Source organism: Octodon degus, unplaced genomic scaffold (genome assembly GCF_000260255.1).
Source record: "Octodon degus isolate 3935 unplaced genomic scaffold, OctDeg1.0 scaffold00268, whole genome shotgun sequence".
In the NCBI taxonomy this organism is placed as follows: Eukaryota; Metazoa; Chordata; class Mammalia; order Rodentia; family Octodontidae; genus Octodon; species Octodon degus.
Window position 1 is genome coordinate 460570 of NW_004524844.1, and position 13162 is coordinate 473731.

Genomic DNA, 13162 nt, shown 5'->3' on the forward strand with positions numbered 1-13162 from the left:
CACACACACACACACACACACACACACCATCCTGCACATCACAGCAGACAACCCAGAAGGGCCTCAAGAGTTACAAAGTACTAATCTGGGTGGCTTAGAATGACAGAAAGGTACTGTCACCATTCTGGATGCAGCAGGTCCACAACCAAGGTGACACAAGGCTGTGCTCCCTCTGAAGGCTCCAGGGGAAGGGTCCTCCCTCAGGGCAGCATCCCTCTGTGAGCATGTGTCCAACTCCCTCCCCACATAGGGCTGCCACCATGGTGGACTAGGAGCCGCTCCTCCAGGGCAGCCTCCAGTGGCCCTGAGCTACCTGGAGACACCGGTGGCCACTGCAGGCCACGTGTGAGCATGGAGGCCGGGGCTTCCAGATGCTCTTTCTGGGTGATACCATCCAGCCATGGCCTGACTCAACCACCACCCATCCCACCACGGGCGGGGGCATTTAAGGCTTCTCCCGGACTAAGTGAGGGCAGAGGGGAGGGGAGAAGGTGGGACAGAGCCCTAGGAAGCCAGTAGGGGGAGCAAGACCAGGGGACAGTGGGGCCCCAAGTCTTCAGGATTCAGCCTTAGGGGCCTAGCCCCACACCTGTCACCGTGAGCGGAGCAGGTGTAACAACCCTGTCCTGGGCACTGTGGGATACACTGGGGTCCTAGTAGAGGCCACCCCGCGCCCTGGGTGCTCTAACCCTGCCCTTTCCTGTCTGTCTCTTCGCCCCAGGGCCTTATCTGCCCCACCCTGACTGCCAGAATTCTTTCCTTATCCGTGCTCAGGCGGGCACCACCTCTGCAACAGCCCTGGGTCCTGGGCCCTAGCTGCTAGTCCGGCCCCTCTCTGCCTGCCCATCAACAAGGGCCTTGCATCCATGCCCGCCCCATCTTTCTTGGCCCAGGCAGCTCGGATCCTGGTTGCCATGACAACACTGCAGCGGTACCAGGTGGTGGTGGGGGCAGGGAGCCGGGCACCGCAGCTCCGCCATCTCTGTGCCAGGCCTGTCAATGCAGTGGCCAGGCTCCTCCTGGGAGCACTCAGGGACTCCCTGGGCTGCACTGAGCCTCTTTGGGGCTGACATGTGGTGGGCAGGATAGAAGGAGAGCAAAGGTGCTGGGCAGGGACACCAGCGTCTGCAGGGTAGGGGGTACAGCGTGGAGTCAAGGTGAACTGAAGGACGATCAGACCTGAGGAAGGGGGTGCTAGCTGAGGCTGCAGGGTGCAAAGAGCACCCCACTGTGAGTTTGGGGGCCTTGAACCACCAAAGGCGGGCACAGCTACCTTGGGGAGACGCAGGGGCAGGACCAGGCCAACATCTTCTCCCCTGGCCACCTGAAGAAAAGGGGAGAGAAGGCGCTGGGGACCTGGCAACAAGGGGACAGGCTGAGGGCCCAGAGTCACTGTCACTGGCTCCTCTCCTCACACCAAGCAAGATACAGTTTCCATGACAACCTGGCTGGCCAGAAAAGGGGGCGGGGGACTGCAGAGGGAATTTTCCACATCAGCGGGAAGGAGTGAAGTGGTGCGGGCTGCAGAGGAAGGAACGGCAGGAAGGCCTCGGCCGCGCGGGACTGGCCAAGCCCCAAGTCCCCATGGTCCTGCCCAAGGGCGCCCTTGGGCCACATTCAGCAAAACCACTGCCCACCTCTGGCGGCTGTGGACAAGTGGGAGGTTCAGGCAGGGCCAAAGGTCAAACGTCCAAAGATCAGCAGCCATCCTGCCTGCACAGTGGGCAGTGAGCTGCCAGGGAGGCTGGGCTGCACACCATCAGACCTAAGGGCATGGCCCCCAACAGGGTCCTCCGGAAGGTGGGAGTGGTGGGCTACGGCCGCCTCGGTGAGTCCCTTGCCACTGTGGGCCCCTGCCCCAAGCCCCAGCAACTCAATCCCATGCAGAACCTTTCATCTGTCACCTACCCAGACATCAGCATGAGCCAGCCCACCCTGTCCCTGGCCTCTCCCTCTGTGTCCCATTCGACCTCTCTGGCTTATGCCCCTCCCTCACCTCTGTTCCTCACTTTCTGAATGTCTTGTATCCTTGTCCCCTCTCTGGGTTTCTGTCGCCTCCTCTGGGACCCTGCCCCCTATCCTACCTCCTTGCTGCTGTTTCCTCCCTCCTGGGCCTCAATCCCTCTCTCTGGGTCAGTCTCCCACTCTCTGGATCTGTGTCCACCTCTGGTCCCTGCCTACCCTGTCTCCCTCCCTCTCAGGTCTCTAACCACCTCTGGCTCTTGAGCCCTCTTTCTTCCCCCACCCTAGGACAGTCCCTGGTCTCTCATCTCCTGGCTCAGGGATCTGACCTGGGTCTTGAGCTGGTTTTTGTCTGGAACCGTGACCCGGCCCGAATGGCAGGGAGCGTACCCTCATCCCTGCAGCTCCACGACCTCACTGCCCTTGGGGAAAGGTCAGTGGCCCTCGGTATGCGGGCCTTCCTCTTCCAGCCTCCCTGACCTGCTGTGTATCAGCAGACAAAACCCCTCCATGCCCTGTTTCACCCAAAAGTAAAATGGGAAGAGCCGCACAATGCTCCTTGTCCCAGGCTGGGGTGAAGAATGACAGGGCTCCCATACTTGGGAGGAGCCTGGGGGAGGGAGGCCTAATTCAGCTCCCAGGCCCTCTCCCCTCTCCCCTCTCCCAGGCACCCTGATCTTGTGGTAGAAGTGGCTCATCCCAAAATAATTCACGAATCTGGGGCCCACATCCTGCGCCATGCCAATCTGCTGGTGAGCCCCCCCTTAACCCACAACCCAGACCTCAACCCCCCATCTCAGCTCTGTTCCACCCTAAGCCCAGTCTGGTCCCAACCCTCCCCGCCTTCACACACCCAGGTGGGCTCCCCGTCGGCCCTGGCTGACCAGAGCACACAGCAGCAGCTCCTGGATGCCTCCCACCGCTGGGGCCATGCTGTGTTTGTGGCTCGAGGAGCCCTGTGGGGCACTGAGGACATTTCGAGATTGGATGCAGCTGGGGGCCTCCAGGTGAGGACACACTGGGCTCCCCCAAATCAGACACGAGCCTGAGAAGCGCCCCAGTTGCCCTGACCAGCTCTTGCTTTCAGAGCCTGCGAGTCACCATGGCCACACACCCAGATAGCTTCCGGCTGGAGGGACCCCTAGCTACAGCCCGCAGCACTGGGCCACGCACTGTGCTCTACGAAGGCCCCGTCCGTGGCCTCTGCCCCTTTGCTCCTCGAAACTCCAACACCATGGCAGCAGCTGCCCTGGCTGCGCCCAGCCTGGGCTTTGACAACGTGATCGGGGTGCTTGTGGCGGATGTCAGGTGAGCAGAGTGGAGCTGGGTTGCGCTGGGTGAGGCCTGCCCCTCACCCCTGCTTTCTGCAGCCTCGCGGACGTGCATGTGGTGGACGTGGAGCTGAGAGGACCCCCGGGGCCCACGGGCCGGAACTTCACTGTGCACACCCACCGGGAGAACCCCGCGGAGCCAGGCGCTGTCACCGGCTCTGCCACGGTCACCGCCTTCTGGCGCAGCCTCCTGGGTGCGGCCGTCCCTTCCCTGGCAGAGGACCTTCTCCTGGGTCTTGGGCTGCTGTGCTCTGTGGGGATGGGGGTCTCAAGCTCGATTCTGTCTCTGCTGACCTATATTCCTGAAGTCGTGAACCTTCGCACCCCACCACCTGAATCTTTGTGTGTCTGTCTCTGTCCATGTCCTTCTCTTGAGGTCCTAGGTCGCTCTCTGGGTCCCATTCACCCTCGCTGGTCTGCTCCTTCCTCCCATCACTCTCTTGCCTCCTCCTCGGTCTTTCATTCCCTTTTCTCCCCTGCAGGCTGCTGCGAGCTAGCCTCCAGGCCAGGGATCCACCTCTGCTGAGACCCCACCTGCACCCTGGAAGCCATCCTACCGCTGCTCACTTCTGCCCTGGCTGCACTTTCCAAAAGCTACCTCCTTTCACAGTAAAGCACACAGGATCTTCCCCCAGACCATGTAGCCCCTGTGGTTCCTTATATCTCTCTGTGACGTCACTTAGCGTCTCGCACAGCACATGACGCCATCGTGGTGGGCGGGCAAACACGGCTCCCGGAAGCTGTCGCGAGAGTTTACAGACTACACTTCCCAGAACCCTCTGGCCCGAAGTGGGCGTGGCTTCCCCAGGGTTGGCTTTCCGAGACTCATTTCCGGAGTTTGCAATAGGAACTGAAAGACGTAGTTTTGCATTTGTTAGCGGCGATAGCACACTTCCGGGCCAGGCGGCCTAGATGGTCCAGAGAGCGCAAGGAGTCCTGTGGCGGCCGTCGGGAGTTGTAGTCCGGAGCGTGGGGGTCGCTGGGACCTGTAGTCCTTCCTGCCAGCCCTGTCAGCGCGGTATTGCTCGCCCCGCGCTCGGAGCCGAAAGCAGCCGCCCAGGGGGATGCGGAAGCCCCCGGTTCGGGGAAGCGGAGAGGCAGGCAGGGTGAGGGGCGTTGCCAGGCAAAGGGCGAGGGCCGCGGTTGGGGTTCTGGTCGGAGAAAAGGCTCAAGAACTTGGTGACGGGTTGGAGGCCTGGTTGCCAGGTGATAGGAAAAGGAACTGTTGCTTAGTGACTCGGGAGGGTGCTGTTGCCAGGTGACAAGAGAATAGTTTTTTAATGAGCGGGGAAGGGGTGTCTTCTGTTTCTAGGCGACCAGAAGAAACCCTGTTACCTAGAGACAGGAGAGGAGGAGTCCTCTATTGCTAGGTAATCAGGAGGGACTTTGTTACCCAGAGTGTGTGTATGGGGGGGGGGGGTTTCTGTTGCTAGGAAACTAGTGATTCTGTTACCTAGCAATAGGAGAGGAAGGTAAAACGGTGATAGGCACCCTTTTACTTAGAAACCGGAGGAGTTTCTCAGTTGTCAAAGGAGAAGAGACCTTTTTTTCTAGGAATAGGGGATGGAGGTGTCTTGTGTTGCCCTGTGCCAGCCCACGGGGCAGGAAAGGGCCCAGTGTCCTCAGAGGCTGCCCTCACCTTGATGTTGGTGCCCAGGGGTCTCCTGGGAGGTTGGCCCTCACACTCTGGGCCTCCAGATCTCGAAGCCCTGAGCACCTTCTCCCCCTCCTCAACCCCAGCAGGAGCTGAGGGCAGCATGTCCCAGGCCCCAGGAGCACAGCAGAGTCCACCCTCCGTGTACCATGAGCGGCAGCGCCTGGAGCTGTGTGCCATCCACGCCCTCAACAACGTCCTGCAGCAGCAGCTGTTTAGCCAGGAGGCTGCCGATGAGATCTGCAAGAGGTGACTGTCACCTACCTTGACCCCTGGAGAAGCAGGGCTCCAACAGAGAGGCCAAGCACCCCAGCTAGGGCTCAGAGCAAGGCCAGGCCATGCCCCTGTATGCACCTGAATGGCAGCCTGGGGCTACACATGGAGACAGTGCATAACCCTACCTCTAATCCTCGCCTGCTCATGGTCCTCTATGGCTCCCTAGTCCCCCTAGGGAAAGTCCTGAGCCCCTCAGCCTGGTACCCAGTGCCCTTGTGCTATGCTTTTGGCTGGTGCCCACCTCTGCAGCTTTGTGTCTCACTGCTCCACACAAACTAGACTTCTCGGGCTGGGGAGATGGCTCAGTAGAATAAGCGCTTGCCTGGCAAGTACAAGGGTCTGAGTTCAATCCCTGGTTCAAAAAAAAAAAAAAAAACTAGACTTCTCTGCAGCCCCTGAGCGAACCCACCGCAAGGCCTCCAGGCCTTTACCTGACCATTCTTTCGCCCAGTGTGGCTCCCTCCCTCAGTAGTCTGGATGTTCCCCAAGACTTCACGCAGCATTTCTTTATAATCCTTCTGCCTTAGCCTCTCCTCTCAGTCTGTCTCTCTGCTGCCTAAACCTTCCACCCAGCCTCCTTGCCTCTGCACTCTCCCCTCCAGCCAGCCCCCCAAATTCCCAGATGGCTCCTCCTACACCCTCTCTAGCTCTCAGCCTCCTGCAGCTCCTTGATAACCCTCAGACTGATTATTATAGAATTTATTCCTCTCTTCTCATTCAAAACAGGGGTCAGTGCAGTCTCATGCCAAGGCCAGAGCTGAGTCAGGAGCCCTGCCCCAGGGAGGAGGCGAGGGAAACAGACACAGAAAAATAAAGCTCAAGCTGTCCCCTCCCCGTCCCCTCCCCACCAGGGCCCAGGCAGGGAACAAAGATCCAGTTGTTCTGAGCAGGAGCAGGAAGCCTGGAGATACTTGTGGCTGCAGGGTAGGCCCAGAGTGTTGGAGGGAAGAGCAGGACCGCAGGCGACAGCTGGGGACAGGTGGCTGGGAAGGGCCAATGCCAGAACCACAGAGCAGAGAGTGCCAGTGGGAGGAGGTGGGACCCTGTCCTGGGCCCCTGGGGCCAGGGGGAGCTGTGGGCTGGAGATGAGCAGGCGGTGATAAAACAGTGATACCAGACACAGGGACACTTGCCTTTCAACCCAGCAACTAGAGAAGTTGAGGCAGGAGGAGCACATATTCAGAGCCCACGTGGAAAACTTAGCAAGACCTTGTCGGAAGATAACATTTACAAGGCCAGCAGTGTGGGCCCGCAGTAGAGCTCTTTGCTAAAATGCTCAAGGCCCTGAGTCTGGTCCCAGGTTGTGGGGGCTCAGCTCACTGGGGGAGCCCAGATAGGACCCCAAGCCCAGCATGGGGGTCAGCGGACTCCCCTCAGAGCAGGTGCACCCAAGGTGGACCGTGGAAGGGTCTGGTCATGATGAGAAGGGCTGAGGGAGGGGGGAGCTCGGGAGGACGGGATGGGGGGGTCCAGGCAGAAGGAAGAAGACAAAAGCCTGAGTGGGGCCAGGGGCAGGACTGGAGTGCCAATTAGCAGTGTGGCTGTAGGGGGAACAGCCCCCCATATGGAAGGATGAGCCTCTCTAGGGCCTGAGCTCAGGCTTATGTCACCCCCTCTCCCAGGCTGGCCCCAGACTCCCGGCTGAACCCCCACCGCAGCCTCCTGGGTACTGGCAATTATGACGTCAACGTGATCATGGCAGCCCTGCAGGGCCTGGGCCTGGCCGCCGTGTGGTGGGACAGGAGGAGGTAGGACCTAGAGTGGGCATCTGTGGCCCACAGTGGGACCACCGGGAGGCAGGGACAAGGCCATGCCACTCAGCGTGGGACCGGGGGTACAGAAGGGCCGTGTGGTCCACAGTCCTGCTAAGTCTGTGGGTGGTGGCACAATAGTGGCATCTAAGAGGTGACCAGGAGGTCAGTGGTGTTGGGGTGGAGCTATGCCTGAGTGTTGAGTGAATACAAGACAGACAGTTGTCAGGGGCAGATGTCTCAGGGGTGACTGTAACTGGGAGGTGGGTGACGCTGCAGAGTGGATGGAGCTAGGGTGAAGGGTGGTTAGGCCACAGGGCAGAGGGCTGGCTGGTGCTGGCTGTGTTGGCGGGTGGGTGCTTGGGGAGGTGTGGATGGACTGCGGGGCCGAGTGACCATGGAAGTGGTAGGTTAGCAGGCAGGAGGTTGGCTGGTGGCCAGGAGCCCTGAGAGGGTGGTAGAGAGTGGGCGGGGACAAAGCTACTGGGTGGGTAACTGCGTGGACAGATGTGACTCCTGGCCTGACCCTGCACCACCCCCCAGGCCCCTGTCCCAGCTGGCCTTGCCTCAAGTACTGGGGCTGATCCTGAACTTGCCCTCACCTGTGTCACTGGGCCTGCTGTCCCTGCCACTGCGCCGGCGGCACTGGGTGGCCCTGCGCCAGGTGGGCGGCATCTACTACAACCTGGACTCCAAGCTGCGGGCACCGGAGGTCCTAGGGGACGAGGATGGCGTCAGGTGAGCCAGAGAGGAGGGGACACAGGATGCAGCCTCAAGCCGGAGCCTCACCCTTGCCCCTCACCCTACAAAGGAAACCCAGAGGAGGCTGGGCCTCAGCCTCCCCATGTCTCCACACAGGGCCTTCCTGGCAGCCGCCATGGCCCAAGGGCTGTGCGAGGTACTGCTGGTGGTGACCAAGGAGGTGGAGGAGAAGGGTTGCTGGCTGCAGACCGACTGACCAGCCGACAGACCATCTGCCCGCCCACAGGGACTGCCTCAGTGCTGCCTGGCACGGTGCTCGCAACCACAGCCAGTCTGAGTTCAAGTGCCGGGGAAGGGCCTGTGTGTGCCGGCCCCTCCCCATGTTCCCCACTCCCCACGCCGCTGCTGCCTCAATAAATCTGCTGATCTGCTCCAGCACGGCCTGCACCTGCCTGATGCCTTCGGGCCCTCATTTGGGGCACCGATGGGGTGGAAAAGACCCGTTGTGGCCGCGGGCATTCGGTGGGATGGATGGGAGCCAAGCCAAGCTGGTGGTGGCCCACACCTGCCCTCCCAGCACTCTAGGAGGCTGAGGTAGGAGGGTAATGAGTTCTAGCTCAGTCTTGGCAATTTAAAGCCTTAATGAGATTCTGTCTCAAAAGATTGAAAGTGGGCCAGCCAGATAGCTCAGCAGATCAAAGCACCTGCTTAGGCAGCCACAGGAACAGGGTTTGATCCAGCAGTTGAGGCTGGGTATGGTGGCGCGTGCCTGTAATCCCAGCACTTGGGAGGCTGAAAACAGGAGGACCACTACAAGTCCGATCTGTGTAGTGAGACCCTGTAGACCCTGTACTAAATAAACTTTGAAAGGGCTGGGGATGTAGTGCAGAGCAAAGGCGTTGGATTTCATTGCCAGAACCAAAAAAAAAAAGAAAAGAAGCAAGGAGGAGGCTTTGTTCCTTGGCTGTCCTCTTCGACGACACAGGCAGATAGCTATTGAGGGATCTGAGAGCTTGCGATCAGAGCCGACCCAGGCCATGGGACCTGGGAAGCCAGGGTCCCTGGGCCCCTCAGCAGGACCATGGCAGAGCCTGTGTGCTCTAAGCCATCAAATGTGGTTGCAACTGGCACAGGCCTCCCAGGAGGAGGCAGCAGGAGGAGGACAAGCACCCAGGCTGGAGGACAGCCCCGCAGAGGATGCAGCGGAGAGGGATGACTGGTAATGTGACTCCCACACCCAGGTCTGGGCAGTCAGTGGTCACCCTGCTCCGGCTGCAGGGGACAAGAGGACACCAGGGTTCCCTGCCCCAAAGTGTGGGTGTCAGAGGGGGTCTCACAGGGTGCACAGGACAGGGACTGGGACCAGATTAGCTGGGAAAGGGTGAGGGGCCTCAGAGCTGGTGGGGGTGTGGCTCAGAGGGCCTGGCCTGCATCCCTTGGCAGTGTCAAAAACTAAGTCAGAAGGGAATTGGGAGGGATGGGAGCTGGAACCACCGTGATTATCTGAGGAGGTGGTGACACAAAATAGGCAGGATGGGACAACCTTGGGGCGGGCAGGAAGACGCCCCGTGGGTGGCCCAGGACACTCAGGAGAAAGAGGTGGTGAGAGCTGGGAGGGCCCGGGCTCCTCGGGACAGACGCCCAGCAACACCAGGAGGGGGAGACCCAGGTTCAGGGTACAGGGCTCATGGGTCAGGGAGGGGAGCCTAGGAGCAGAAGTACGCAGAGGGCGTGGCTGGACCTAGGGCCGGGCACCACCCCCACCCCACCCCCGCAAGCCCCCAGCATCTCCCTCCTCCCGGGCGTGGGGTCCAGGATCCCGAGGGCACAGTGGGGGCGGGGAGGTCAGTGAAGAGAGAGAGCCTACCCCCACGGCGCCCCCTGCCATACCTGGGCACTTTTGCTGGCCCCTTGTCCCGCCCCCCAGCCCGCCTGCCGCCTGTCACCGCGGTGGACAGCCGGAGGGACCCGAGGGCTTCTATTCCTGGCTGAGTGGCAGCGCGGCGGCCTCTCAGGTGCTGCTTTCCAGCTATGGCCAAATAAGGTCCCGAGGCGGGGCGCGGGGCGGGCGCGGGGGCGAGAAGCAACTGTCCTCCGCTGGCGACAGCTGAGGCCCGATTTAGCCACCGAGGGGTCGGGCCAGGTGGGGGTGGGCTCAGGCGCCCCTTAAATCTCGGGGCTGGGTGTGGGGTGCGGCCGCGCCCCGCTCGGCTCCGCTGCCCGACTTCCTCGGCCGCCGCCGCCGCCGCCGCGCGGTTTCTCCTCTCTCCGTCGTCTCTGCTCCTTGGCCCACTTCCCCGAGGCCGCTTGCTCTCGCTGTCTCAGGTTCTCACTCACCGTCCCTGTCTCTGCCTCCCGCCTTGGCTCTCCCAGTCCCTCGTGACCGTCGCGCGTCCCGGTCCTCTCGGGCCCGCCTCCGCCTGGGGCTCCCCGCCCACCCGGGCACCGGGCTCGGTCGCCGGCTCTCTCCGCATCCCCTTCCCGCCGCCCCCGCCCCGTCCCCTGTCTCTGTATCTCTGTGTCCCTCCGTGTCCCTGTGGCCGGCCTCTCTCGCTCTGGGCCGTCCACTCCGCCCACCTCCTCGGCTCCCTGGCTGTCCCTGTCCCTCTCTGACCCCTCTCGGCTCCTAGGGGAGCCCGCGCGGCTGAATAAAGCAGGCTCCGTCCTCAGCTGTCGCCCTCTGCCTGCCTTTCCTTCCTATCTCTCTGCCGTTCGGTGGGTCGGGTGCGACCTAGCCTCCTTCCTCGCAGACCCCAGGTGGACGCGGAAGGGGACTGGCGTGGGGACAGGGGACAGCAGCCATGGGTGTGAACTCAGAGGGGGACTGCAGGGGAGCAGGGACAGGGGCCCCTCCCGAGGCCCGAATGCCGCGGGGACATGGGACAGCGGACGCTGTGCCCCCACTCTGGGCAGCAGTGCCAGGCCGGGACATTGGCCCTGTCCCCTCACTAGCCCCTCCCAGCATCCTCTTCCTGTCCTGTCCTGTCCATCAGCAGGCACATGCATGTCCTTGTCACCTGCTGTGGGCACCTACCCCCCTACACCCTCCATGCCCTCCCGTCCCACCCCACCCCTGGCCCCTCTGGAAGCTGCCCACACCCTCCAGCCGGAGTACTTTCTTCTGAACTCCGTGTCTGCCCAGAGCTGCTGGGAAGGACGAGGCATGACGGAGCATCTGCAGCAAGCTCTATGAGGGGCCCTGCACCCTCGCACACCACCTGTCCCTTCCTCTCCTCTCCATCTTCTGCTCCCAGGGACAGCTCTGAGCACCTACTATGTACGGGCACCCCATGTGCAGCCGCCCTGCCTGGTCGTCCCCACTCCCTGCTAATCGTGGCCTCTGCGTCTTTCTGTTCTCAGCCAGGGAAGGAAGCAGGCACATACTGAGCGCCCATGGTGTGCCAGGCTGGCTTTCCTCACTCTCGCTCCCCTCGCTTGCTCCCGTTCCTACACCCCAATCTCTCCTTTTGGCTCCAGCGACTGTTGGCGGGGGACAGAAACAAACAACAATGAAGCGCCCACTGGTGCCAGGCAGTAGAGAGCCCGGCTCATTTCTCAGGCCTTGCTGGTCTCTCCACCCCTCTGGCTCTGCCAGTTTCTCTGCCTGTTCTGAGCGCTGCACTTATTGAGCGCCTGCTGGATACTCTGTGATCTGCCTCCTTGCCAGTAGTCTTCTTTGCCAACCTGGCCCTGCTTCTCCTCCCTGCGCTCCTCAGCCCTACCTCAAGTCCTGTGCCCAACATCTTCGCCTGTTGTCTCCCCTCCCCCACTCCTCTGCACACAGCCTCATTTCTTCTGGGCCCTGAGCTCTCCTAGGGAGGAAAGAGGCCAGTGCAGAGAACCCGCTGTGTGCGGCTGCCTCCCTCCCGGCAGGATGACATGGCGCTGAACCTATATGCTCCCGTGGGACACGGGCTACGTCAGGTGCATGCGGCCCACCGTGGACCAGTGGGGGCTGTCTCTCCTTCTCTCTGTCTCTCTATGTCTCTGTCTGTTTGTCTCTATCTCTGTCTCTGTCTGTCTCTATCTCTGTCTTTCTGTCTCTGTCTCTCTGTCTTGGTCTCTGTCTTTGTCTCTCTCTCTGTGTCTGTGTGTCTGTCTCTCTGTCTCTCTCTCTCTCTCTCTCACTCTTTCTCTGTCTCTCCCCCCCCACCCTTTGCTGTGGCTTGAACCCAGGGGCTTCACACTGAGCTCCAACCTCAGCCTTTTTTTTTTTTTTTTTAGAGTAGGAGAGTAGGAAAGGTAGGGCCTGGGATGTAGCTCAGAGGCACAGCACCTGCCTGGCAAGTTTGAGGCCCTGAGTTTGATTCCTGATATATATTTAAAAGAAGAATAGGAAAGATTTTGGGGGGAATACGAAGAAGGACTAGGATTGGGGAACAGGAATGGCTCCTAAGAAAGGGATCCCGCATGGGTTGCACTTGTGTTTTGGTGTTTGTTTTTTGACTCAGGGGCTTGCTAAATTGTCCGGGCTAGACTCAAACTTGCACTCCCCTGGCGCTGGCTGGCCAGTGAGTACCACCACGCCTGGTGTCTCCCCTCTTTCTCTGGTCTCCATTCCCTGGCACTGCTGTCTGCCTAGCAGCTCCCTGCCGCCCCTGCCCGGGGAAGGGCACAGCCTAGGCAGGCCTTCTGCCGCCGGGTCTCGGACCCTCCCTCCCCGTGTCGCTCCCCCAGCCAGCTGCGCACTGTCAGCTGTGAGCCCCGCCCACCTGGCCCTGTGGCCGCCTGCTCTCTGCGCCCTCGGGCTCCACGGCAGGAATGTGCACCGGGCTGGCCCCATGCGCTGCCGCCCTCTGTGGTGCCCTGCTTTCCTGTCCTCTCCTGTCCTCCTCCTTCTCAGGGAGCCCCAAGGGAAGGGGTCTGTTCTGGGGACCAAAGCCCAGACGCCAGGCCGATTTGGGCTCAGGTCTGGTTCCTTGGTGGAAAGAAGCTGGATGAGGCCAGCCCTCCCTCATGTTTCCCACTGGCAGCAGCCCTGGCGGTCTGCATTCACTCCCACTGGTGCCCTGGGGCGGCAACTGCAGGTGTGCCTGGGCGCAGTGGGTCCTGGTCCTCCCTGCAGGGGGGCTCCTCCCTCCCCTTATCTTTACTGCCTTCTTGGCCTCCCACACACCCACTTTCCTCTCCTCTCTTCCCTCCTCTTCCTCACCTTCTCCCTCCTCCTCCTATGCCCTCCTCACTCTCCTACTTGTCCTCCCCTCCTCCTGCCTTTTCCTTCTCACGCTCACCACGTCCTTCTCCTCCTCTTCCTCCCTCCCCTCCCCCTCCTCCGCCTTCCCCTGCCCTCTTCCTCCCTCCCTCTCCTCTCCCTCCTCCCTCTTCTCTCTCCCTGCTTTCCCCTGCTCTTCCTCCCTCCCCCTCCTCCCCTTCCTCCCTCTTCTCTCTCTGCCTTCCCCTGCCCTCTTCCTCCCTCCCCCTCCTCTCCCTCCTCCCTCTTCTCTCTCCCTGCCTTCCCCTGCCCTCTTCCTCCCTCCCACCTCCGT

The 13162-nt window shown here is 61.3% G+C and overlaps 2 protein-coding genes across 7 annotated transcripts; both read left to right on the plus strand.

Annotated features, from left to right (window-relative positions):
* The first annotated feature begins 1690 nt into the window (after window positions 1-1690).
* On the plus strand, window positions 1691-4013 carry Aspdh (aspartate dehydrogenase domain containing). 2 transcript variants are annotated; one of them, XM_004646403.2, is made up of 7 exons: window positions 1694-1828; window positions 2251-2395; window positions 2630-2714; window positions 2820-2969; window positions 3050-3270; window positions 3333-3487; window positions 3776-3911. In XM_004646403.2, exons 1-7 carry the CDS (start codon window positions 1774-1776, stop codon window positions 3817-3819), a joined length of 855 nt encoding a protein of 284 aa, XP_004646460.1. In that variant the 5' UTR covers window positions 1694-1773; the 3' UTR covers window positions 3820-3911. The 2 variants fall into 2 exon arrangements, with proteins under 2 accessions (XP_023562492.1, XP_004646460.1); XM_023706724.1 differs by lacking the exon at window positions 3333-3487 and having other exon boundaries at window positions 1691-1828; window positions 3776-4013.
* Window positions 4014-4167: 154 nt separating this feature from the next.
* Josd2 (Josephin domain containing 2) lies at window positions 4168-8111 on the plus strand. Of its 5 annotated transcripts, none has more exons than XM_004646404.2 (5): window positions 4168-4399; window positions 5034-5196; window positions 6846-6971; window positions 7518-7712; window positions 7833-8111. In XM_004646404.2, the coding sequence occupies exons 2-5, from the start codon at window positions 5051-5053 to the stop codon at window positions 7930-7932; spliced, it is 567 nt and encodes a 188-aa protein (XP_004646461.1). In that variant the 5' UTR covers window positions 4168-4399; window positions 5034-5050; the 3' UTR covers window positions 7933-8111. The 5 variants fall into 5 exon arrangements, with proteins under 5 accessions (XP_004646461.1, XP_023562493.1, XP_004646462.1 ...); XM_023706725.1 differs by having other exon boundaries at window positions 5037-5196; XM_004646405.2 differs by lacking the exon at window positions 4168-4399 and adding an exon at window positions 4414-4663.
* The last annotated feature ends 5051 nt before the right edge of the window (window positions 8112-13162 follow it).

Excerpts from the sequence above, each read along its gene's own strand:
- Aspdh (XM_023706724.1), top strand. The coding sequence starts at position 1,774 with ATGGCCCCCAACAGGGTCCTCCGGAAGGTGGGAGTGGTGGGCTACGGC. Across the intron at positions 2,396-2,629 it reads CTCACTGCCCTTGGGGAAAG|GCACCCTGATCTTGTGGTAG; the intron begins GTCAGTGGCCCT and ends CCCCTCTCCCAG. Across the intron at positions 2,970-3,049 it reads ATGCAGCTGGGGGCCTCCAG|AGCCTGCGAGTCACCATGGC; the intron begins GTGAGGACACAC and ends TCTTGCTTTCAG.
- Josd2 (XM_004646404.2), top strand. The coding sequence starts at position 5,051 with ATGTCCCAGGCCCCAGGAGCACAGCAGAGTCCACCCTCCGTGTACCAT. Across the intron at positions 5,197-6,845 it reads GCCGATGAGATCTGCAAGAG|GCTGGCCCCAGACTCCCGGC; the intron begins GTGACTGTCACC and ends CCCCTCTCCCAG. Across the intron at positions 7,713-7,832 it reads GGGGACGAGGATGGCGTCAG|GGCCTTCCTGGCAGCCGCCA; the intron begins GTGAGCCAGAGA and ends GTCTCCACACAG.